The sequence below is a fragment of the Gavia stellata genome, chromosome 1 (assembly GCF_030936135.1).
Source record: "Gavia stellata isolate bGavSte3 chromosome 1, bGavSte3.hap2, whole genome shotgun sequence".
Lineage (NCBI taxonomy): Eukaryota > Metazoa > Chordata > Aves > Gaviiformes > Gaviidae > Gavia > Gavia stellata.
Genome location: NC_082594.1, coordinates 2479008 through 2506778, shown reverse-complemented (window position 1 = coordinate 2506778; position 27771 = coordinate 2479008). Strand labels below are relative to the sequence as shown.

The 27771-nt window shown below is 39.4% G+C and overlaps 1 protein-coding gene across 1 annotated transcript in view; it reads right to left on the bottom strand.

The window, feature by feature from the left end:
- Positions 1 to 27771, bottom strand: part of FCHSD2 (FCH and double SH3 domains 2) — a 166215-nt gene that overhangs the window by 30077 nt on the left and 108367 nt on the right. The window contains exons 9-10 of the mRNA XM_059816450.1: positions 11623 to 11745; positions 7446 to 7541 (exon numbers count right to left, since the gene is read on the bottom strand). Of these exons, the coding sequence (XP_059672433.1) occupies positions 7446 to 7541; positions 11623 to 11745 (219 nt within the window). The remainder of the gene's footprint in view (positions 1 to 7445; positions 7542 to 11622; positions 11746 to 27771) is intronic.

The following is a 27771-nucleotide window of genomic DNA, read 5'->3' as shown; positions in this document are numbered from 1 at the left end:
TTCAGGACTGGAACTTGGTGGTGGCAAGACATCCAATGACTCAATTTAACCTCTTCCAAAAAAGATGGAAACCAAAACCACTTACCATGGCCGAGGAATGAAGGAAGATCCAAAAAACCTGAGCTAAACATAGACGGACATTCTGCTCTTCTCTCAGAGTTTGGATTACAGCGAAAGCAGTGTTTAGTGCTAAAAATTCAATCAGTAAACCAACAGAGAAAGTACTAGATGACACCAACCAGCTAAAGAGCTTAGAGGCTAGCAATGCTGTTTCTTAAATTAACAAACGCATTTAGTCTGTAGACACATGTCGCTTCTCCATTTTTGTCTGAAATGTTGTTGCAGGTGCAGAACTGCCTTATGACAGGGCCAAACACACAGCTCCATCCTCTTATTTATGCAGTTATATCTGGATGCAGATGGCACATGTACAGTTTTAAGAGCAGAAAAGAAGTTGGCTCTCAAGCCTAAAAGCTCCTTATTTTTGGAGCTGAAGACTGAAAAAGTTCGCTTCAACAAAGGAAAAAAAAGGAGTAAACATTTCTTGCATGCAAATCACCAACATAAAACACACCTAAAAATCACAGCCATTTCTTTTAAAGAGGTGAAAATAAGAGGTTGAAATGTTGAAAAGCAAGCTCAACCTTATGATCAACACTTCTGGGGAGGAGGAAGGGATATGCATGACATTTTTCACACAACTGATAGCTAAACCCAGCAGTTAGAAGAAAATCGTGAGTCAAGTTTGGTGCTTGTTTTAGTCTATTATTGTAGAATTAATTTAATTTTAGTTTAGCCAAGAGTGAGCTAGGACTGACTTGCATTTCAGTAAATTTTCAGTGTTATAAGCAGGATACCCTCCATCTTTAAAAATAAAGATTATTCGCATATAGGGTTTGTTTTCCACTCAGAAGAATAAAAAAGGAGCTACATCCACTATTAATAGGTTACAGAAATCTCTGTACATATGGTATGATAAAGCACAAAACAAACCAACTGACTATTGTTGCTTTATATAACCACATTCCGCTTTTTCATCTAATAAATTAACATCTCTTCTTGCACTGGTGAGTGCTGGGGGCTGCAGAGGATAAGGAACATCCTATCAGGCAGGGAATAAAGAAAATAATTACATTCAAACTCATGACAAGAAAGACGGTTCTGGGATATCTGAAGAGACAAAGGGGATCCTGGGACTTTTTGACATCATCTGGGCTGAAAAATAGTCCCACCATGATTGAATGTTTTTTACTAAAGAAATCTTATATAGCAAAATATTTAAATACCAACAAATACTGAAGCTATTGTCTGACATCAGTGCAACTGAAACTCCCCCTACTAAAAGTACGCAGGAAAGGAACAGTTAAACAGCCCTATGTATGAAATAATTTATCCAGTTGGTTTTTAGGGGGTTGTTTATTGTTAATTCTGGTTCAATAATTATTTTTGGGGATCACTGACCGTTAGCTAGAAACCTCCTCTGAAACGTACTATGCACAGGGATTGTTGCAGCAGCTGATGCCAAACACGTTAGGATAGGGTTACTGTAAAGGTTGTAGCTCTGTTTTTTCCCATTTTTTCCTTTTTTTTTTTTTGAGACTAGAATCTTAAAAGTACTGGGTTTTGTTAGATGTCAGTGATTAATACAGCTTTGTTGTTCCTAGTACGTGATGTTTTTGTATTAAGCACTTTTGTTATATAGCAGAGATTAAAAGCCACAAGTATTTTTATTTTTTTAATTTTTAATCTTATTTATTTTTAAGTTTTTAATCTTCTCACTGAAATTAATTTTGAAATTAGAGTTCAGTATATTTTCGTTAGTGTACTTCCATTCTCACCCTCATAATTATTATCTGCCTCAGCTATCGCAGCAGCTGCATTCACATCCAACTTTCCCAAAAATCTATGGTGCATTCTATTATAACTAAGGAAAAAATTGCTCTCATTAGGTAACCAAAGGAAAAAAAAGAGTACCTTTTGAATCAACTTTGACACAGAGAAATTCATTTCATAGATATTTTCAATGCAATATAAGCAAAGATCTAGTTCTTAAGTGGCCACCTTCTTTCAAGTATTACTTCTGCTCTCTAGTCTCACTGTTAGGTATTACTCAGAGCTTTGCTTAAACAGTGTTTCCCAACTGTAAAAAAAAAAGAATACTAACAGCGTGCTCTCTAAATTAAAATAGAATCAATTAGGTGGTGAGCCAATTTCAGCTCATTATACTTAGAGTAAATCAGAAACGATGTTAATTTAACCCAAGATAAGAGAGCCAGTAACTCTAGGGTGTGGACTTTCCCTTTTCTTCAAATTAAACTTTCAATATCAACCTCAAACATGAGTCTTATATCTCAGACCTTATTTTAACCACGACTGAGGTGGGGGGGAATGAAGTAAAATCGGTTTTGGTCGTGTCAGCCACACACGACGTGTCAAGTTATACAGGGAGTTTACAGCTTCGCCAGGCTCCCACCCACATCTGCTGAGCATCTCCTTGTCTGAATGGCTGTGTTTCTCCTCAGCAAGAATTCCTACTACTTCATCCTTCGATAAAATTCAATCACAACTTTTTTTGGGGTATTTAGCTTCAAAAAAGTTATAGTTAAAAAGAATCACTTTACTCTGTTCTGGTATTAAAGCACAGACTAAATACAGAAAAAGTAGTGCATTCTCTGGACTCGTTAGTTTGGGCTTACTTACTTTACTAGCAGTTTATGTTTCATCAACTTCTTTGTATTTAAATATTTCTATCAAACATCAAATCTTTATATTCAAAAATCATAAAAATAGAATATAACGTTATCTAGGAAACTAAGGAATTGAAAACATTTAAACATATTTCATGCTAAGTCAGGCTTAAATAAGTTTTAAATATTTAAATAAATTTAATAGTAAATGCTGAAGTGTGCAAATACCTCTGCCTCTGTAGGCATGGCACGGAAACCTGCTAAAAGTAAAGTCTGACAAAGTAGAGCCCGCGACTGAGTCCTCATTCCCACTTACGCAATAATTTCTATCTACTTTCAAACCCCTGAGCACCTGCAGAGCTGAGAAGACGTGCCTTGCCACAAGCAAGAATGCGGTCCTTTTGGAAGTATAGCTTACTAAGTAAGTGTAGTATCGCTTATATAACTTCTAGTTTAATACAAGCAGCTCAGAAATCCAAGATACTGTTCTGTCTATGATAGTGAAGTGAAATTCATCCTTCTTCTCACAATGTAAAACTTGCACATCCAAGTAACAAGGGGTGAAACTGCAAAACTTTCCACCGATCTTACCGAGATGTTGTTTTTCTGCAAATTACAGTGAGAAAAATCTGGTTTTTTTCATGTCGTTAAGCTGTCACGCAAGTAAGATTTGGCTACATTTTTTACTTGCGTGCTCAAAGAAAACGACGGCATCAGTAATGTACAGGGGAAACTATAGTCACAGGCGACATGTAGATAAAAAACAGGAAAACGACCTCAAAAGTTTAGTGTCAGCTTTTTGTTGCCATTATCCTCCCGCACTATGGCCACGATTTTTGCCGTCTGGCTCTTTTTCTCACATGATAACAGGCGGTTCAAGGAAAAAGAATCTTTTCCAAACAGGAAACAGAGAAAAGCTGGCTAATTTCCTTTATAATTTGCCCTGTTCTTATGGCTAGGGCTTATCTGTGAAGCCTGGGGACAGTATGTTTTCAACGCGACAGATTTCTGCGGACTTAATAAATATCGCTTGCCTCGTGGGAGGATGTTTGATGATTAAACTGTCACTACGCTGAATCCAGCAGCAGCCTCCGTGTAAGGTCAGCATGGGCTGACTGGTTTTTCTTGTGAGGCTAAAGATATTTCAAAACACCCTTTTATTTTTTCCCATCTTGCTGTTGGTAAAGGCCCAATCCAGTTTGTGAATTCACTTATTGAAAGGATTAAAGCCAGTTGGGAATTTATCAATGATTTCTTATTGAATACTTTTATAAGAAACCATTTCCTTTAAAATTCCCTTCCTTTAAAATTTCCTTTAAAAAAACCAATTCCTTTTAAAATTTTTTAAAACCTTCCTTTTTTAAAAAAATGAATTTATCTCAGTTGAAATTCACCGAGACTCTGAAACAATCCGAATAATTCAGTAACATGAACAAACGTATAAAGTTAAGCTCAAACCAATTTTTTTAGATAATGGAAAATAGCTGATAGATGTAAAATATTTTATAGTGGGCTTCTCTTTGTGGACACTCATTAGTCTACATTTCAGCCAGTGTTAGTGTGACTCTGGGGAAACAAAAATCCTGAAAACTGATGGAAAACCATTTCATACCTACCTTTCTTTGGAATAGTCTCTTTTGGAGGCTCTGACTGTGCACGTTGAGAGAATTTGGCATGTAAATTGAGCTGTGGGGTTTGTACCTGACTCAAGGATGCCATGGCAATCCATTCTACATTATTCTTTGGCAACAGCTCTCCCCTCATAAAGTCAAATTTTGAGATGGACCATGTGTAACTAAGATTTATAAAAGCATTCAGAGCTTCTCCTATAGCTGAGTTCCAGATCCATATTGTTTATAACATTCTTCTTCCCTACAGTAGTCACAGTTTCATTCCAGTAATATTTAAATGCTCCAAACTTTGACCCCAGTCACAGTGGATCAGGTATTTAGCCTGAAGAGAGGCCATCATTTGTTCTTGGAAAAGGCTAATATTAAACATTTGATTAGATGTATTGATCACTCCACTTCTATTTCTTTCCGTGTTAGTCTTCGGTGTGAAAATTATCATGCATAACCCACAAAATGACAAGCCAACTGATAATCTCTGCAGATCATCTACAAAGAGAGCATGTGGCAAAAGAATGCTTGATAATTGTTCTTCAATTAAATGTTGTTCAATTAATTAGAAAACATACAATTTCTGACAAATTCAAAAGACTGAGCAAAAGCCCTCATTCTCTTGTACTTATTGATTGGAAATGGTGAATGTGTAACCTGCAGTTGCCCAGGTAGGATCCTATTAGCTGAGCATAATTCTAGGGATCATAAAGAAGCCTGCGTAATTCATTTATTTTTGTGAAAACTGGTTACAGCAGAAGCAGCCAGAAGCTCAAAAAATGCCACGCAATGAAGAAATGCAGTAATTCTACAGCCCAAGCGGGTTAGCCAAGTAAAGCAGTCACCGCATCTGAGGTACTGGGACAGCTTCAGACATGAAGCTTTTGCCCCTGTACTCGGCGCTGGTGAGGCCGCACCTCGAATGCTGTGTTCAGTTTTGGGCCCCTCACTCCAAGAAGGACCTTGAGGTGCTGGAGCGTGTCCAGAGAAGGGCGACGGAGCTGGTGAGGGGTCTGGAGCACAAGTCTGATGAGGAGCGGCTGAGGGAGCTGGGGTTGTTCAGTCTGGAGAAGAGGAGGCTGAGGGGAGACCTCATCGCTCTCTACAACTGCCTGAAAGGGGGTTGTGGGGAGGTGGGTGTTGGTCTCTTCTCCCAAGTGACAAGCGACAGGACCAGAGGAAATGGCCTCAAGTTGTGCCAGGGGAGGTTCAGGCTGGATATTAGGAAAAATGTCTTTCCTGAGAGAGTGGTGAAGCACTGGCAGAGGCTGCCCAGGGAGGTGGTGGAGTCACCATCCCTGGAGGTGTTCAAGGAACGTGTGGACGTGGCACTGTGGGACATGGTTTAGTGGGCATGGTGGGGTTGGGTGGGTGGTTGGACTTGATGATCTTACAGATCTTTTTCCAACCTCAGTGATTCTGTGATTCTGTGATGAATGACCCATTCATTGCCTTCTAAAAAGCTCCTGAAGTTAAGCAGTACAAGCAGCGCATGTGTACGCTGTCAGACCACACATGTGCCATGTCAAAGAATCGTGTAATTTTTAATGTTGAAGAGTTTAATAAGAGTGAATTACAGTTCTGGTTTACATGGGGATAGCCCTCTGGAAAAAGAACAAAATTAAATTAGTAATGGGACTGCATTTCATCAGCGCATACTAATAGCCTCCAGTTGTTATACAAGCTTCCCCTTTCACATCAGAGAAGTAACCTATTATACACATCACTATCTTGAGCTGTGAAATTTTAATTCATGCCCCCAAAAGATTAGAATATCAATTACAAATGCAGTGCAAGTGCAAAAGATAAGTGTGAAGCTGATCCCCACAAATAACACAGCTAAATTGCTTTTTCCTTCTTTAACTTAAATCTCGTTGTGGAAAAAGCTGGGGTTTTTTTTTTTTTTTTTTCATTTTATATAATATCATGCATTCTGTTGCCACCTCTACAGGAGTGTAAATTTTGCATCCCAAGCCACATGCGTACCGGTAACGACACAAATGCTGAAGGCTGATCATAAATACTACCATATACCTCTGCTATAGTCATTCTCATGGCACTGACAGGTGAGGGCTCAATATCCACCAGCTGAACTGCATTAAAACTCTAGATGCGGCGATTGCGCAAGGATGAAAACACACAGCAGCAAAGGTTAGGAAGGCAGGGCAAAGACAGTTAGAAAGATTCTGCTCACTGTATTAAGAACAACCTAAAGCTTTACGTAAATAACTGACACTACACAAAGGAAAAATCAAAATCACAGGTTGTTAAAACGGAAAGACAAGGGAAACTGTGTTATAGATGTTCTTATGTCTGGAAAAATCACTCTTACGTATCTATTAACAGCGTTCTTGGATTCAATCACCTGAACTGGAGATCAAGACATTTCTGTTCAAGTCCATTTACTAATGAATTCAAGTAATACAAAGCTGCACAAGGTTAACTTTTTTGAAGACCTAGACTTATTTTAAACTGTTATTTCTTCAAATAACATTAGTAATGTCGGTGGGACATCAACAATCCACCTCTTTTATTAAAGTGCTGTTTGGAAATGTATTTACATACTATGATTTACTCAATTTTAATGTCATTAATGATTGCTTTGGAAGTAACATACACACCAAAATAATATTTTCCGAGATTATTTTGGAATGCAATGTTTTAATAGTATTCTTTCTAAATCAATAACTTCTTATATGTATCTATAGGTATTCCTTGAGTAATTTAGAGGTGTACGGACACCTCATTTGGCACAGCATCACGCACATTGTAGCCCAGTATTAGTGAATATTAGGAGAACCTCACCAGCACGATAAAAAGCTAACAAAATGCAGTTAAGAATTATGCTGAAAGCAGAGAAACACAGGACTGCTAGTCACAATCTGGAAATAAAAAAGATTCAGCGCTTCTGTGGATGATGTTGAGCCCGTTTGATGCTTTTGTTATGATATTCCACTTACTGCAAGCAGAGCTGGTGGAATCAGGCCACTTTCCCTTTCTTTTCCAAAAATATAGCATGAGGTTAAACCAGACTGGGATACCAGTGTGCAGTATTCTCTTACCCACGTATAACAACATGCTTAAAAATAGAGCAAGAACAAAAAAAAAAAAAAATCAAGGAATTCAGCAGGGTTCTTACAGTGTCACTGTCACTTGGTTGGAACTGGAAAGGCTGCGGTTTGTGAAACACAGGGTTCTCCTGTAAAAACAGCTGTAGATTGTAATCCCGCACCACCTAGGAAAATAACAAATGCCATTTAGACCCGTTATTTTGTAAACTTAAAAACACGCTATGTAGTAAAATTAGTACAGTGTTTCAAACAGAGATCAAATCTGCAGCAGACCCTTGAATGCAACAAAAGGAAATACAGGACCTGATTCTGGGCAGTTTTCCCAGTTATTTAGATGTGACTGGCAGGACGGACACTGAACAAGAGAGACCTAAAACATATCTGACAATAACCAATGAAAAATACCACAAAGGTAAAATGGGGGAAAAAAGTCAACTATCAACTAGAGAGTCTGTGGTGTCACTATCATAAATATTTTTCTTTCCTCTTGTGGATAATTCCTTGTACACAGTTCTTTCCTAAGCTGAAATGTCTTCTTTTTACACAAATTATTAGTTGCAGGAGCTGAAAAGACTATTTGGAATAATGCACACAAAATCAGTTGCAAAATTCATCTCTTTATATTAAATTGCTTTCAGAGAAAACTCTCATAGCTTGCATTTTGCTAAACCAAAACTACTTCAGCTACTAAATTTGTTTAATGATACATTTCAGACAGCATGACACAGATCCCTAAACAAATCTCTTATGTCACAATTTACACATATTTATAAAGAAAAACCCAGTGATTGCAGTATGAAAAAATAGTATCACTGGTTGAAGAACTCTAGAGAGTATTCACTGCTTCAACTGATGAAAATGCGTAAATAGCAGCGTGAAATTATAAAAATCTACTCCCAAACTGAGGGTTTAAATGTACGAAAGTGTGTAATAAAGATGGTATTTATCCAGAAATAGCAGCGGCATTGTATATGACCGAAAATTCTGATTACACTGTATGTACAATGGTAAATACAACATGTTCTCTAATGCATCAAAATGTTGATGCTTGTGTTACTGAAATACTGAACTGTAAAAAATTAATCTTCAGTTAAAGAAAGTAAATAGTCCTCCAGGGCCAATAATGCACTCATTTAAAACAGAAAAGTACATAATTACTGCACCAATTGGAGCAGTTGAACGTAAATACATTCAAATGCATGGAAAACAGAGAGGGCATACAGGGAGCCTGTATTAGGAATTCCTGTAAATGGAAATTTGGAAAATACTAAAGGAGGAACCATCTGCAGCTTCAGATGATGCTCAGCAGTGACCATGGCATCGAGATCATTTCTGTGGAACAGCTCCAGTCTTCACACAGTCCTTTAGCCACACGTGAACACTGACCACAGCACCCAACTCTGTGCCATGTCAAATATATGGCACTATTTTAAACCAACTTCAATTAGAAAAAAACCCCCAAAGGGTAGTTACTGAGGACATGAAAACCTAATACAGTTATTTTAACGCAAAAAGCTTTCACTGGAGACCTCTAACTCCAAAGCAACTCAGTTATTCAAAGAAGAAAATCCATCTTTACAACAGCACTCGTAAGAATTTTTCCCTTAAAGCAACGATATTTAGTTATAAATGAGAGAACAATTGTTATCACAACGTGCGACTTAGGAGAGTGTGCAAGTCCAGCAAATTAATACCCTGGAGCATTTTGCACAATATATTTGACAATTGTTAGAAAGAAAATCAAAAGCCTCCGAAGCAACACAGTATTCTCATGATTAAGCTGCAACTTTTCCAAATGGATTTCCTGTTATTCAGAAATTAAGTCAATGTTCTCACGCAGTTTCTTTATGAAGTCAATGTCAATTGACAAGTTAAATATATACCATATGCAGAAAGAAGGCATAGTCAGAGACGTGCATAAATGAAATTATTTGCCTTCGGTTGGTGAAGCTTCTTACCAGAAACATCACAGAAACGTTATTCAAAACAGCAAATGGAATTTCCGAAAACGTTCCAAAGAAAATCAGATTTTTTCCAAAAGAGAAGTGCAAGAAGTACAAGTCTTGAATAAGACTGTTCAAGTGAAAGGGAAGTTAAATTGTGTTTTCATGTGCTCAGTGTCAGAGGGTAATATTTCCTGGAGACGGGAGAGGAATGACATGGGTCACCCCAACCCAGCAGTAATAAAACCTCCAAAGCTGCAGCAAACGATGCTACGATAAACTGTGAAAAAACCTTCCTTTTATACCAAAAACTTGGGTTTGAGATGTTTCCCTCAATCTGCATTAGCATTAGGTGACTGATGATCTCCTAAGCAGCGGCACACAACACAGCCCTGCCCATCCGAAGCAGCCGCCTCCGGCTCTCCGACATTCAAGAGGTAAGCAGGCACTTCTGGGATGCAACTTGGCTCATTCTAAAGCAAATATCATTTAATTCCATCCTGTAAACAGAAATATAGTTCAGATGGAAAAACTAAAGCATTTCTACCAATGATCTAAAGTGTCTTTTCTAAACGTTGCTTGGCAAGCTTGTGATCTTGTAAGAAAGAACTGGTGAAGTTTAAAAAACCACAATAAGTATTTAAATCTTTGCTTTGATAGCAAGCTGGTTTTTATTCCAAATTACTAAATTGCCAACAAATTTGTTACGTGTTTAACGCTCAAGCTACCGTTGAAACACGTGCATAGCTTCTGATACAGAGTTTCTACTCCGGATTCACCTCCCCTTTTTGAGCTCATTCCTGCAACGTGGACCTACAGGAAATGCTTGATGTTCAAAAGAAAGGATGAGCAAAGCCTACGTCCGTGGAATAAGCCACCGATTAATGCCTTCAGTATTTCAGAGCAAGACACACCTTTTCAGTAGTAATGTAATACAGATTTTTCTTCTCTGCATTCTTGAACCGCAAGAAGATTGCTGCTGCTGAGCTATAAACCAATTGTAAAAATCCTGTTCAGACCTGACAGCTGTATTTACATTTTTGTTCCTTCCCCAGGCATTGTACTAACTTAGGAAAGCAGAAACAGAACTATTTTCCTCAAACATACAGCATGACGTTGTTACTGTATAAAATAAGCCAGCCCTGCAGGCTTCTTGCTAACACAAGCTATCACAAGCTCAGGACACCCAAAGAGACGACGAAGGTATTCCTACGCAAATGAGCTGTTTGGAAATGACAGTTTAGTTGGATGAAAGTGCCAGACAGGCAACACTCCAAATATTCCGATCACAAAGCACTGAATACAATATTGAGAAATTAATTATCAATATGTAGACATTATATATAAGCATATTTAGTTAAAAGATTCAAACCCAGCGCTTTTGGGGAAGATCTTTTAAGCCGACCTGAATGATAGACAGCAAGGTAAATTATTGAAAGTCCTTTTCCAACAGAAGATAAAATGGTGTTTTCATTATCTTTACAGACGCTGCCAAGTAAATTCAAAGACAAGCTAGCGCGAGGCCAATTTTTAATCCACTCGCCTTGTATCTAAAAAGGTGCGAGTTCGCATGCTTGCAGGTGAATAAGGAATGTGTTAAATATGTTGTTTCTACGTAAGTCCCTGCATAAATGAGCTCTGTTTCTGTGCGGGTGGTTAAGGCAGACGTATAAAGGAATATTATGACTGCACCAAAGCAGCTCCTTTGAGCTCAATGGCATTTTTTTTTTTTTTAAGCCCAACAGATGAATTATTTAAGTATCAAAATTATCCCAGAAGCAATCACGTATTCCTGATTCTGGCTGCTCGACAAAGCAAACAAACCACATCTATGACAAGACTCTAATCTGTTTTCCGTATTTGCCATTCTTAATTCAAGGGAGAAAACTGTAATATTTTGGTTTTTGAGTTGACGGTCAATTATTAAGAAATGATGCAAACAGTTTCACAGGGCTTTACTGTGATGGATGACTAAGGCGGTTCCAGATTACCCAGTGCAGAACTCTCAGCTGCAATTTCTCTTTCCAAACACGCAGAGTGAGTATAACTGAACATCTCTTGATCGCTGTTCTCTAAAGATCTTGTAACTGTGTAAATGCACTCATGAGAAGCAATCTGGGTGGCAATGGGAAAAACTCTCCCCAAGAAAACTGTCTAGTTTCTTTTAACTTAATACCACTCAGGAGGAACCAAAAATAATAACCCTTCAGTTTTGTCATTATTTTGGAAGCAAATCTTAAGCCTGGGAACTTATATATGCTATAAGTGTTCAGTTACAAAGGATCATTCAGTAAAAACTTACCCTGCTGGAAGTCTCCAGTAAGAACTGGAATGTGTTTTGTACAGCCTGGCATGTCTCTAGTTCAGTCCTGCTGAATGCCATTAAATAATCTTTAAGGTGATCATATACATTTCCATCAAGAGCCTGCACGAGGGAAAGAATTTGAGAAAATTAAGAAATTAAGAAAAGCAACATGTACTTTTGTATATGATTTATTAATACTCATGTTTAGATTGTAAGATGCTCACTTAATTTCTTTTAACACATATTCACCTATAATTAGTAGCCTGGACAGTGACAGGTGGATGTCTTTCGTCTCTGACAAGGAGGAATGACAGTGCTTTATTTCCATTAGATGGCACCACAGAGCACCGTAACAATATCACGTTATATTAAACTATTTCCCTCCAGTTGTGTAACATGGCCATAGCAGAACAGTGAGGTCAGGTTTGGGTAAGCGAATACGCTCAGGGAGATGTCGTTTATGTCAAGAAAGGGACCTAGTAACTGCAAGGATACGGGGCTTCTGCCAGCCACAGCACTCCCCAAGTCACTGTACCGCACTCCAAATGACATCGCCAAGCCGCCCAACGTCCGTATGCTTCAGACACACAGCTATTTGCATATTAAAAACTGCTAATCCATATCTGCCATTTCCCGTAAGCACAACACGTCTCTTCCATGCACAGAAATACCAAGTACATAAAAAAAAAAATCTATCATAAACTTAGGAGTTACCAGAGGGCGACATCAAAGTTCAAACTCAAAAGCCATGTTGTAACCAGAGCCGTAAAATCACATCGCATGGCCTACGTTACACGTAGGTTTAATGCTAGTTCTGTATTAAGCACGTACGACTTTGCAAGTGACTGACAATTTCATTTACATATTCGACTCTGGATATATTTAAATAGATACTACCTATTTTTTATATATATAGATATCTATCTATATATCTATATAGATAGAGATATAGATATCTATTTAAATACACCAAATTTCACAGATACCCATTTAAATAGTATATTCATTGAAATAACGTATACCAGATTTCAACAGATTCAAGAACGCATTTCTATATAAAATTGCATTTGATTATTTAAATCATTTTGAAAAGTCGGGGGGGGGGGGGGGGGGGGGGGGAGGTGAAATTGTGCAAGCCTTAAAAAATAGTTTCTGCCCCAGCAAAATTAAGCCCAACATTTAAGATGTGGCTAACAGACACATGCAAAGCAGACACAAGTCACTTGGAACTGACGATGAGCAGCAGAAGAGATTTTCCTTCTGCAAAAAAAGTTTCACCCACCGTTGGCCCACAGCTACAGCAACTACCAGATGAAATTAAAAGTTAAGACGCAGACATAGAATCACAGAATCATTTAGGTTGGAAAAGACCTGTAAGATCATCAAGTCCAACCACCAACCCAACCCCACCATGCCCACTAAAACATGTCCCGCAGTGCCACGTCCACACGGTCCTTGAACACCTCCAGGGATGGTGACTCCACCACCTCCCTGGGCAGCCTCTTCCAGTGCTTCACCACTCTCTCAGGAAAGACATTTTTCCTAATATCCAGTCTGAACCTCCCCTGGTGCAACTTGAGGCCATTTCCTCTTGTCCTGTCGCTTGTCACTTGGGAGAAGAGACCAACACCCACCTCACCACAACCCCCTTTCAGGCAGTTGTAGAGAGCGATGAGGTCTCCCCTCAGCCTCCTCTTCTCCAGACTGAACAACCCCAGCTCCCTCAGCCGCTCCTCATCAGACTTGTGCTCCAGACCCCTCACCAGCTCCGTCGCCCTTCTCTGGACACGCTCCAGCACCTCAGTGAAGGATGCTTTGAGGAAAATAATAAAATTATGTGACTGGAACTCTCATGTCCAAAATTTTATGGCCAAAATCCACTTCATGCTACAGTTTTCTTCATCCTCCACCTACCAGGTGTAAAGCAGCACAGGCTGATTTTCTCCTTCAACCTTAAACATTAAACCTGCCTCAAAATTGCTAGTGCAAAAACCACGGCCAGCAGAAAACAGATAGGCCGCCATGCCAAACTGGCAGCCAACATGGGAATTTCTTTCAGGCCACCACAATGTAGCCGGCTCACTCAGCCATGCCGCCAGCTAGCCCTGTCAAAGGCCGGTCTCGAGGGGTCAGCAGCCAGGGCAGCTACTTGAGGCCCCCAGCCATGGAAAGGCTCCGTTAAGCGAAGCAAGACGCACCGTATGGCTGGGCAAGAGCTATAGGTTAACTCCTCCAGACCCTTACAAGTGATGTCAGCTCTACCAAATACTCCGTTAAGCATAATTTTAAAAAAATATTTCACATTACAAGAATTACGTAATATGAGCTTACGGCTGGGATGTTCAATTGATAAAAACATCAGGAAATTCCCAACCACAAATCCATGAAAAAGCTACAGCGATACACATACGCAGCTTCAGGTTTTGCCTGCCTTGGTATGGGCACAGCTTTACTGGAATTCATCTTGCAATGCACATTTAGTTCATAAGGCATAGTCCTACGTTAGCATGAGGATTTTAACACTTCGTGTGCTTTTATAACGCTAAAGGGATGAGCCCTCAGTATCACAGTTATGTGGGGGCCAAAGTTAACATCCCATGTCAAGGGCATTTATTTTCACATCAAACACGCGCAGCCCCAATAGCAGGTCTGCCTTGCGCTTTCAGAGAATACAAATGATGTCTAAAATTGCCAAGACCAGTTGTGCTCTCGGGAGAATTGCTGCATGATGATGGCAATCCTGAAACTCCCCCAAAAACGGAACTTGCAGACTTTTATGACCGAGCATATCTGTTCCTAAAGCTTTTCAGATCAAACACCAGGCTGGAGTGCAACTCTGCTAATACATGTAAATAAATAGTTTAAACTTGGCAAAGCAATTATAAACGCTCAGTTTGCAAAGCAGCTGTGAATTTTTTATTGCAGTATGCGATAAATGAGTATTTCGGAGCTCGCTCCCCCTGCCTTCATATCAAGCCCATATGTTCTTTTTATGTTAAACCCAGCAGGAGGGGTTCATGTCATTTAACTTAAGACTTTTACAGTGCAGACATCTACGTTGGAGTTTATGACTCCAGGTCCTTTTTCGAGTCAACGGAGAGAAGCTGGTACTTCTGTGGTGTGATTCATCTCCCTCTAAGATAGATGGCTAAAATAGGTCAGCTGAAACGCGGCGTGCTAAGTGCCTATTCCTCTTCGCTGACCGTAAATAGCGCCCGGACAATTAGCTCAGATATACACGTCTCCACAGTGGTCACAGAAAGCTGGGTGAGATGAAGCCCATCTCAACACGTGTTTATTTTCTGCAACTATTATCTACAGAGCATTAGGAATTAATTCATCTACAGCTGTATTCTGTAGTTCTAGGAATACAAAAAGATACTTAAATATTAACTTCATTATTTCCCCACTCCTCTGGCAATGACCACAGCTCTGAAGTTTTGTGATGAGATACCAGAATCCCCCCCCCTGCCCCGTGTGAAACGGAGATACATAAGGAAGATATTTAAGAAAGAACATCAAAGAAAAGTGTGGCAAAACATTAGGAAGCATACAAATCTGTCAGCATGTGGAAACTGCATTACAGCCTTTCTCCTTTCATTAATTAAAAGCGGTTTCAATATGATGAGGTTCTTAAACACCGATGAGAGCTGCCAGTACTGAAGTTATTAAAGTCAGCACAATACAACACAGGCACATTTGTCAGCCGAGTAAAGCCACGGCTAAGTGCACAGCTCCAACACATGCTAAAAAACTCATCGTTGCAGAGAAAAAGTGACAATCCCATCAGTTACAGGACTAGAGAGCTGGGTGGTTACAAATTGCTTTCAATGATAATGTAGCTATTCATTCTATAAAATGATAATTATTATATCAAGCTGGATGTGTTAATATTAAAACAAAAGATTTGACTTGCTGAACTATACGATAGAAATTAACATTCATGTGGGATTTTATAATCTGAATCTCATTTACTTACAAACACTCTGACCCAAAGCACTGAACATCACAATTTAGGTTTGAAATAAAATGTCTTTTCAAAATTTCTGATCACACAACTTGAATAGGAAACTAAAAAAAAATAATCAAAACCCCCCAACATACATTATTCCACTACAATGGCTTTTGTTCTCTTTCTGAATCTCAAAAGACTACTAAATCACTTACTGTATTACAATCAGACTAAAAAACCTGTCTTTTTCCAACCTCAAAAGGAAATCAAGATTTTTTTTTAAACAAATCTGCCACCAGAACTAAGATAATACGAAGTTAAGTACCACAGAATTACCATTTCCGAGGATCAAAAAAAGTCAATGTTTTTTAAGAAATAATATCTTTACAGTGGAATTGTCATACTAAAGGTGCAAAACTACCTGCCCACCTGAGTCCAAGCTTTAGGAGATAATGGCTGATATTAGGACTGAGAAGAACTGAGACTGTTAACAAAGGCAATGGATACACAACCAAATTGAAGTGTATTTTTATAAGAAATCCTATAGCTTAATTCAAATCAATAAAATGACAGGGGAGGGATGGGGGGACACAGGATGAGAACATTTTTCTGATTTCAACATAAAGTTTCAAGTCTGACATGACATAGCTTTCCTAGGAACAAAATTTCAGTCCCAGTTCAGATCACCATTTTGAGGAGGTTTTTCTTTTTAATTCAAGACATGATATTAAACATTTTAGGAACTTGGATGTTTGGCTTTAATCATTCTACATTCTATAAAGATTTTCTCAAAAGCAAAGATATAAATAAAACTATTTTAGATATTGTTAGTACATTTGGTTGCCGTCGGGACGTTGTTCTTAATCGAAGATGGTAATGCACGATGTAGAAAAGACACCGTGTTGAACGTATCCCGTTCATTCATGCAACTTCAAGGTCTCCTCACTAGAACATTTACAGCTCTCAATCACACTCCATTTAAAAATTACTGTTTCAATTTCTTGGAGAAGACAGAGAACAAGCTAAACTACTTTGTATTTGTTAAAGATTCATTCCTTCTCAAAACCCAAAGAAAAAATGGAAACTATCTGACCCATGCATAACACAGACCAGAGTCGTGCAAAGGCACCAAGGCGAGCCTTCCATTTTATCCCGTTTATTTCTGAAATATTCCTGTTACTCTATTCATGTTTGTCTTGCACAGAAACTGCTAAGCCGTGCTGAAGCTTTGCATAATACTTTTACAGTTTAAACTCAGGTCTTCAAATTAAACCTCTCGTTTAGCGATCTGAATCCGCCAGGCACCACAACCTAGACCTTGCAGTACTAAGCGTTAAAAAAACACAAATAAAACCACCCTTGTAAAGCCACGTGGGTTTTCACTGACTAATTTACACTAGTCTCATCTGAATCATCACTGCCTAGAAATAATTTTATATTTTCAAACATGGGCATTTATATTTCTCTGTATTTTGGAACTCCCTAACCCTCACTGGAGCCCCACTCTTTCAGTAAGACAACCATCATGGATCAAATGAAGTTTTCATTTGCAAACATCCATCCATTCGTGAGTTGAGTTCTTAACAGTTTACCTGTGCTAATTCTGCCTACGCCGAGCATTAAAAACCTTGACAAATGCTTCATAAGCTGCCACCACTTTGCCAGAAACAATATAGCTGATGTTGAAGGCAAAGAATTTCCTTACATGGGTGGAGGTAACATAACAAAATTAGACCTGATCCTGCCCCACCCGGACTACAGTCTGACAATGAAAAGATAAGGAAAAGTTTTAAATGAAGTGAACAAAAATCATTGTGTTTGTGGAGTGATAACTCTTCTATGAAGTCAATAGTATTGCATCACGGTAATGTGACATATTTTCCTGCTTAGTATTCAAAGCAAACCCCTCAAATAAAAAGGGAGATCCGTATCACAGATGCCTTCTCTCTCTTTTAGGTAGCCTATTAAAAATTTAAACTAAATTCTTATACCATCCTATTCTTATTTGCATTAGAAACCCTGTTTTACCTATCCCTGATCTGTTTTCTTTTGAAAACAACCTGTAACCCACTAAGAACAGGGACTCTATTTTTCATCCTGTGTTTTCCGTAACACTACTCTAAACTTTATCTTACTTAACATTTAAAAAAACCCAATATAAATTACATAACGTGCATGCTGAGTGAAGCTTTCTGAGTGTTTAAAACTTATGCCTATAATCCATTAAATAAACAGCATGATCTCACGGATGGTGCAGTCTGGGAATTTTCAGCTGAATGATTTTGGTAAATGAGACTCCAAGCGTTTTAATTTTTATATGCAAATACATCAGAATAGAAAAAGGAATATCAAAAGAAAAGGTACAATAGCAGCTAAATTATTCACTGTAATTATTACTATGAAGACATTAGCTTAAGCATCTTTCTGGGTCTCTGAGAGGTTAAGAACAAAAGTAATTCATATCTATTTTATCCCAAGTGTGGCAATGGATCTCAGCTTATTTGGCAGTGAAGGATGGAGTATTTTAAAAACTCGTATAAAACTCAGAAGTAATAAAGTCAACAACTTGAATCAGCTGGCTTTGCCGAACTCAGCAGTATTCAGATCAGTGATACGTAACAGCATTTCCCAAGGACATTGGGAGAGAAAGGAAGGAAGGGCAGGAAGACCCATCCTTTTCAGTGAACGGTTACATTCTACGGTGATTTTCCCTTAAAAATGCTGATTCCTGGTAGTAATTTCTTTTAGGCATCAATTTCTCCTAATACCAAAAAGGAGCCTGCTTTCTTTAAGTCTCTTTCTTTTTAAATTCTTCCATCACTGCAGTATTTGTCACTGCTGAAATACCCTTCTTCTCCATCAAGACACCCTAACATAAAAGTACATCAGGTCTGCGAGTATTTGTCAACAAAATGCATCTTCTATATATAAATTACCAACAAAGCCAAGATCAAAGCAATAGAAGCGTCCCTGAAGAGCATGCCTGCAGCAACCGTGTATCTGCTGACATAAAACTAGCGCGAGCTTCTGCATTTCTCAGTCACTGCAGTCCTGTAGGAACAACTGTGCAGTGTCTGCACCGATCACGACATTGAAGTCTGAAGTTTGACTTAATGACTGGAAGCCTGCTGCCTAGCCTGCCCTTTACAGGCTCAGCATTTGATAAAAATCCGATTTTTCTGCTAAACCGTCTGTGCAAGAAGAGAAAGCTGCAAAGAAAAGCTGACGACAAAAAACGACCCACTTTCCTGGATCAAAAAGTTAGTACTGGATTTCCTCAGCCTACAAGGAGAAAGGACCATCTAAGCTTAGCTCTGTAAAATTAGAATTTCAAGTTACGCAGTAGTACAGCCCCACAGTTTGCATCCAATGCAAAATGGTGCTAAGCTAAGGCCATAAAATTCTCCGTATCCCAGGATAATCTTGCACATCTGAAGCTGCTGTAGTGATAAGCCTCCTTCACTGTGAGGTCCAGGTCCAACTCACTCTCGGTGAAGTAACACTAGCTAGTTCTGCCTGTGAACATCTGGAATTTAGTGGGGTCCCACAAAAGGGGGACACAATACCCTAAAGGTGATACATCTGGACAGAGTGAGGAAGGCCTCTATTTAATTTGGGGCAGGCAGCTGCTACTCAAAATGCAGAGCTATGAAAGCGGGGAGCAGTCCCAAAGAGGCAGGTGTAAAAAGGAGGATGGGACCGAAACCCTTGCTTTTTCTTAGACGACTGCTGCTATGCAGCTACCTGGCATGTGAACAGAGAAAAAAGTTTTCTAAATCGTGATTGAGTTACACCAGCGTTTGTTCCTTACCCAAGATACGCATTCTTGTGTAGAATATTGTTCATCTCCTCATGCTGGTCCCGTCAACACTTTGTAAAAATTAAATGCTGTAGCAAAACCACTCTACTTTTACTTGAATTTCCCAATTAAAACTGCTTTTGATTGCTTCCTCTCTAACATGGCATCTTCAGCTCTACTCTGGAAGCATTTCAGTAGATACCAAGCCTAAAGTACCGGTGGACAGCCAAGCGTCCTGGGCACCTCAGTTGCCCTCTTGCAGCCCATAGTTTCTTTGAATGTCGAGCACCGTCAGACACAAAGGATCAGCCAAAACAAACAAAAAGGGTAGTAACTTGCAGACAGTTTTACTTTGCCAGCCCTTACTGCATGTAGAGCAAATACCTCCCCAGCCACCAACCTGTTCATATCTCCTTGAAATGAAGGAGGTTTTGGCCCAATAACTCAAGAGTCCCTACAGAAAGATCCTCTGCCACCACTCCGGCTTCTGCTCCTTCTTGCAGTTTCATAGAAAATAATTTTAAGGAACTTTATAACTGTCTCGCTGTACTGTTGCCGTCAAGCTAATTAGCTTCTCCTGTTCCTTTTTATTTTCTTTTTCTTCAATCAACAACCTGCATGACTGCATGTTCTTCAGAAGTACATTCTTAAACAGCCAGCTGTGAACAAGGAAGCGAAAGATATTCCAGGGACATATCCATACCACTCAGGAGCAGAGAAACGATAAAAAGATCTGGGAACGAGCGGAAATTAAAAAAGCAGACCAAAAGGTAGGAAGAAAATATGATGAACAAGGCTGCAAGACGTATCAAGTGTCTATTAAATCAACAAAGGTTGCAGAAATGATCTTAGTTTCCTCCTCTTTTCCCCCAACCTAGAGAAGGAGCTTTCATCACGGCAAACATGGGAACAATAAACACTAGAAGACAACAAGTGCCCTGACTTCTGTTTGCTTGCCTTTCAGGAGGGTGCTCATAAACACACTTTGCACTTTCCGTTACCCCAGCGCTTTGTATTTTCTAGTGTCAATAGTTTTGGGCTTGTTTGCAAGTTCTTTGTTTGGTCTCATTAGTCACTTGATGATTGCTCTGCACATCATTTTGTTCCTTTACAATTTAGGCAGGGCCATTGTTTTTAATGACAAAACCTTTGATGCTGGTGCACTGAAGTCTACTCTGAGCACAGAGAAACATGGAATGGCCGCCAACAGATGCCCATCACCCTCTCCCAAAGCAGAGACAAAGTCCCTTTAAAACAAGGATAAGCAAAACTAATGATAATATTAAGCAATCCTCCTAGATGTGCCTCCACAGATCTCATGGTAGTGCCCTGTAGTTCTCACATTTAATGATGAGAGTCTGGTAGGTGAACACAGGCACCGAAGGAAATCTCCTTTGGAAATTCTTCTTCTTTATTTCTTTGGAAATAATTCTTTGCCCCACGAGGCAGACAGCCGTGAGAGTTACCTGATGAAGATAGCATTAAATTAACACTTCAGGGTTCAAGAATAATTCCACTTAAATCCGTGGGAATACCCTGATGTAAGATTGTCATAAGAATGGAAAAATCAGATCTTCAAAAATTCTGCTGTATAAGGCTTAAAAAAAACCCTGGAAGATGAAAACAGATTCTTTATAATCTAGAAATACACCTACTTTTCCCAAAAGTTTTTAAGTGTCATCTCCAAAGACTTCTTGGACCTATTTTGCGTTTCCTTTCATAGCACTGGAATAAATCCCAAGGGGATCCTTCTTCTGACATGACTAATTTTCAGTAAATTGCACTGGTGCAATTGTCTTTGCTTTTGTACTTCCTCATTCTTGGAAAAAAAAACTCTGGCTCGAATCCAACACTCAGAAGGCAGCTTTGTGGCAGACTCACCGTCACGTTATCTTCCTATCTGAAGAGTGCTCTATACTGTTCCTGCCAATAATATTTGGCTTCCTTCATGCAGAAAAATGTATATTTAAATGGTTCAGCTTTTTGCCACTGCTTTCTGCTATTCAAGGATTCTTATGCTGACCACATCATCATCATCGTAATGACGGCTGAACAGGAGTGAAGTATGTGGTATGTCTTAACAATTGCAGCTGGCTTTCCTATTTTTTCTTCAGTAGGAAAATGTACCCAACAACAAATTATTTTGTTGCTCAGTTTAAAAAAAAAGTTTTTTTTACATAATTTGGAAGGTAGGTTAAAGAAATGTACTTTGCTCAAGAATGGGCTAGAACCATGAAGATTCTTAGCTCCTACAAGATTTAATCACACACAAACACAGAATCACAGAATCACTGAGGTTGGAAAAGACCTGTAAGATCATCAAGTCCAACCACCAACCCAACCCCACCATGCCCACTAAACCATGTCCCGCAGTGCCACGTCCACACGTTCCTTGAACACCTCCAGGGATGGTGACTCCACCACCTCCCTGGGCAGCCTCTGCCAGTGCTTCACCACTCTCTCAGGAAAGACATTTTTCCTAATATCCAGCCTGAACCTCCCCTGGCACAACTTGAGGCCATTTCCTCTTGTCCTGTCACTAGTCACTTGGGAGAAGAGACCAACACCCACCTCACCACAACCCCCTTTCAGGCAGTTGTGGAGAGCGATGAGGTCTCCCCTCAGCCTCCTCTTCTCCAGACTGAACAACCCCAGCTCCCTCAGCCGCTCCTCATCAGACTTGTGCTCCAGACCCCTCACCAGCTCCGTCACCCTTCTCTGGACACGCTCCAGCACCTCAATGTCCTTCTTGTAGTGAGGGGCCCAAAACTGAACACAGCATTCGAGGTGTGGCCTCACCAGCGCCGAGTACAGGGGCACGATCCCCTCCCTACTCCCGCTGGCCACACCATTTCTGATACAGGCCAGGATGCCGTTGGCCTTCTTGGCCACCTGGGCACACTGCTGGCTCATCTTCAGCCGGCTGTCAACCGACACCCCCAGGTCCTTTTCCACCGGGCAGCTTTCCAGCCACTCGTCCCCAAGCCTGTAGCGTTGCATGGGGTTGTTGTGACCCAAGTGCAGGACCCGGCACTTGGCCTTGTTGAACCTCATCCAATTGGCCTCAGCTCATCGATCCAGCCTGTCCAGATCCCTCTGCAGAGCCTTCCGACCCTCCAGCAGATCAACACTCCCGCCCAACTTGGTGTCATCTGCAAACTTGCTGAGGGAGCACACAGACCTATCTCCAAGAAAGGTCTTGAAATTTTTCCTTACTACAGACTTCCACTGTTTGAAAGGTGTGGATTTACCAGCAAGTCTCTATAGAAGCCTTCATACTATAGATGAAACATTCTTGACTCAGACACACTAGCTCTTCTGGATAAGTCTCAAAATCTTCTATGTTCTACAAGAGTATAGACTAAGGAACAGAAACCTTAAAGTGACACAAATGTGCATGTGAAAATGTATTTCATACCAAATCCCATGTTTCTTAATAGTTAAAAATACTCCCTTGGCAGATAAAATGCATAAAATAGTGTAAAAATTAATCAGATACTGATCATATGCATTCCTCATGAGCTTTTCTTTTCTCTTTTGCATCATTCCATTTTTTTAACCACCTATTTTGCCATTACTGTTTTTAGGTTTTGTTCAGTTGATTCAATCTCTACATTATCATTTTAACAGCAGTTGATTTTTTTGTCCAGTGTGCTTTTCATTTACCTCTTCAAATAAATCTGTTGAACGAAAACTTTTCTGCTCCAACACAGGCTGTTGTTCCCAATTGCTATTTGGATTTATCACTTCCATATGTTTTTTTTTTTTCTGTGCATGAAGACATTTTCCGACTCAAATTAAAAAGCATTTTTTAAATTTTATATTAAAATATCAATTAATTAAACAGTATGAAAAGGGCAGAGCATATTTCATATAAGCAAACCCCACATTCCTGAAAAATCACTCTACTAAAGGATTACTAAATACTCTTTACCAGTCATACTAAAATTTAAGGACCAAAACAAGTGAAACTATTTTTAGGAATTTCTGTAATCTACACTAATAAGCAACGTGCTCTTAAACGGAAAATGGCTCAGAGTCACAGTACTGTGATTACTGTAATAATTACAGAATCACAGAACAATGCAAGAAACGATTTCGAACAATAAAGGAAAAAGCATCACAGGGGTATGCCAAAGGTATAGCAGCTGCATTGCAGCAGAGAAGATTAATCCGTGTTTCCCAAATATCACTTGGGAATTCCATGCGCCAATTATGCTTTATTACTTTTAGTAGTCCATTCTCATTTCTTCCCAGGGGAATCATGCTAACAATTTATGCATGCACTCCTTATAAGCACTAGTGGGTGAGGAGAAAGACAATTTTAGTCTGAAGTCTGTAATTAAAAATACTGTGAAAGGTTTCTCCCTTTTAAACAGATTCCCCCCACCCCGACAGAAAGTCTGGCACAAAAACACCCCATTACAAGAAGTATTCCTGAACAAGTCTTGATGGGTTCATTGGCTGTACCATTTTCTCCAGAAGCTGACAGCATTTTATAAGCTTCTACTATTTGATACACGATAGTGATGGGTAACAAAAATCAACAGGAAAGTGAACAAAATGGGATCTGGTGGTGTTAAACTATCTTTTAATTAAGTCACTTTTTAAGCACGGCCTGTTTGGAAACACCTAAATATATTTTACTCTCATAACATCATTTGATGAACATAACTGCATTAAAGTAAGCTTCTTTTCAAACTTATTTCAACAGTGCTGCACACTCTATGATTAATGCTCAAACCTTTTTAAAAACTACTTAAGTTCGTAATAATACTGCTCAGATGTCCTAACAACATTATATGGTCAGAATAGAGCAAGCAATGTTTAAATCACATAGGAGGGGATGTCCCAAGAATCTGGGAGGCTTGGGATTTCTTTCATACAAGGCTATCTGTAATATCCAGTCTTTATTAAATAAATTGAAACAATTGCCAAAGTTAATTCGATGAACACTGTCTCTGATATCCCCTTTTAAATCTGAAATGGGGCTTCTAGACCCAGCTAGATAGCAGGTTCTGTGGTAAACCTCCACATGAATGTCGATACGTCGAATTTAAATAGAGACATGCATACCTGAAATCGCATATGCATACTGTAAAAATATACTGTAATAATCCAACACAATCAATGACCATTGAGTAGAGCAAGGTATGACAGAAATGGGTCAACTATTAAAACTTGTTAAATTACTTGGGTATACACATAGCCACGAATACTTGTGAAGATTTTAATTAGAAAAAAGATGCTTCTCACTCAGATTTGCCATCTTCTTTTTATCCACCTTTTTCTTAGGACTCTGTATCTTTTTTAATTTCTCTTTTATTAAAATGAATTCTCATCTATGAAATTAAGTCCTTATGTCTAAGCTCTAACAGAAAACACTGAACAATTTGATTAATAGGAGCAGTTTAAAAATTTTACTTCTAATATTCTTTAGCTTGAACTAGAAACCCAATTTCTACTTATCTCCACATACCTGTTTTTATACTTCAGCCAGAAGTAGCTTCTCCAAATAAATTTAGGCACTCAAAAATCAGAATATTGTCATGATTCCTTCAAACAAACTTTCTTCCAGTATCTTTAGATCATTTTCAGCTCCCATACCTTTGAGTTATGCGAGACTAAAGCCCCTGAACCTAAGCATTTAAACTTTCCTGAAGTTTTTGAAATCCATTAAGATTTTTAAAAGGCACTAATTGGTGGGTGCTGCTTGATGCTTCTGGATGATGCTCTGCCAAGGGGGAAGCGAGTGCACACACAGCAGACAGGGTTCTGATGAACCAGCTGCACTGGACAGGTTCTTCCCGTTAACGATGAGCAACACTGGGTATACCAGAGAGAGATTTTTTCTTTTAATTAGCATTCAAATCCTATGAGCAGTTACCTTAGTGCTTGAATAATTTGCAAAACATTAGAAAATAATAGCCCTGTTCAGTTGGACTACACCGTTCCAGCTAGTCAGTCGTCCGGCATTACGGATCTCATGAACCTACTGGTAAGGAATATTTGCTTCCCTTCCCCGACAAGGGAGTTCATCCTAGCTATAAAGCCTTTTTAGCAGAGATGACAACTTGAACAGATGGGAATTTTTTTCTTTCTGTACGAAAACTAGCAGGTAGATGGACAAATCATATCGCAGGACTCCCCCTCCTCCTCCTCCACCTTTGACCGAGCTTTTCGGCCAGCTTTCCAATCAATTATCTCCCTAGCAATTTGTAAACGCTAAATAGGAATTTCTTGCCTCCTTCTGTGGCCTAATTCCAATGGCGCGTGGATCAGCTCCATTCATTTCCCTGCAGACGAGCTCACAGGGAAGGAACAGTTCTCTCTTTCGATACCAGTTGCACACCCCATTCATTGCTGATGGAGCCCTGAGCTATTTTACTGACCTCTCAAAAGGAGCCAAAACCTGATGTTGGGTGTTGCCTTTTGAGTGTGCGCTGCCAGCCACGGCACCCGTAAAGCTCACAAGCACGAGCCCAGAATTCAGCTGCAGGAAGGAATCCCAAGGCAAGAAAGTTTTCTAAAGACTGTGCCAAAAATACAGCTCAAACAGCCATTGTCCACGCAGGCTATGACAACTGATGACCAGCTCCTCACCTCCATCCATCCGTACTAGGAAACACATCCACTGTCACCAAATGGACTTACGTTGAAACAGAGAAGCAAAGCTTTTGAAGCTGAAAGAATAAAAAGCATCTCACAATTTGACAGCCATACCCTATGTAAACCTTCTCAATTCTGTAAAAACTCTTCCCAGGTTTGCCTCCTTCCGGGGTGACACCAAGATGCAAAAAAATAATAGATGAGAAGCCAATTTTCCAATAACTTCTTTCAGGATTTAATTACGCTTCAAATTCAGTGTGACATTTTCCATGTTACACTTCTTGGGCTTGTGCTATTTTGGGTCTTATCTCCTTCTTATAACTCCTCTACCTCTTTCATAAGTTAAGTCGCTCAGAAATGTCTTCTCCTGCCATTGACGTACAAGAAACTACATCAATTCTCACGGTCTCCATCACAAGATGGTCATTATAACACGTTTTGCCTTCTTCTAAACCGCTTTCCGTGTTCCTTGAAGACCACAAAGTCTATAGCAAGATTGTGCTTCAAACACTTTTTTAAAATTTTTCTAACATTCCTAAAGGCTTTGGTAGAGGATTAAAAACAGCTCAACTTTGCCACTAGCTCCAATGCATCCAGATGACTGCTTCCAATTTGCAACCTATATTGGCTATGTTTCATCAAAAATGAAATATCTAGCAAGACAGCTAGACAACTAGACATTTAATTTTTGATGAATCAGCAGTTATTCATAGAAACCTTTGGATTTCACTTCGACTCATCCAACAGAGCATCTGAATGTTTTCAGTACCAACTCCATTATCACTTTGGTCCTAAAAAACCACTCTGGGGACAAGGACAGCTCGTTTCTCATACGGAGAAGTCCTACAGACTGCCATTCAACTTATACCTATTATTAGTCTAAAATGTCAATAAGATTTTTAGTTTAATATCTCATTTAACAGGACAAAACCTATGCATGCGCATTCAATTTTAAAAACGGTACATGAGCTTTTCACATTAGTTTTGGTGTAAATATGTGTAAATTCCAGGTAACTCACTGAAACATGGGGTGGTTACAAGTAATAGCAGATAAAAATGCTGAGGAAAGAAGTATCCCTGCCCTTGCGTCTTTAATTTTTCAAGTAAATCTGGAGTTGCTAAAAACAAAAACCCCAACCAACCAAAACCCCGTGAATGATCTGTTCGGGATGTCTGACTCCATGACTTCTAAAATAAGAATGTCGCATGTTTCTAGTTAACACTTTTCGACGTAGCCCCACCTGCCTCCCAACCAGAGCACACCAGGTGCTTCCTGAGTTTGGTTATTTCTCCGCGCTAGCTACAGAGCGACTCGAAGGCATGCAGGCTGCTTTCTGGCAGAGCGAAGTATTTTGGGAACCGTTCTTATTGTATTACAGCGCAGCTTTGGAACAAGATGGCAAAGTTTCATTTCCTGTTCAAAAGGGGTAGGTTTATGACATTTGACAGAAAAATCTTGAAGCCTGATCCAAATCCTAAGCCGTTTCTACATAAAAACTTTAAAAGTCAAAAAAAAAAAAAAAAGAAAGGTTTAAAGTTTTCTGTTAACTCCTTAAACTAGATTTCTCAACAAGACCACCCGGATTCCTGTTAAGTACCTCATTCCCGATCTTAACCCTTACACTGCTTTCCTTGAGCCCTCTTCCTAGCAGTGATCTTGGATTTTTTTGGCTTTCCAGTCATTTTCCTTGTTCTCCTGCATTGCATTCAACCTTCATCACTGATTATTTCTCTTTATTCCTTCCCAAGTCGCTCCCACTCACTGCACCACTGATTCCAGCCTGCT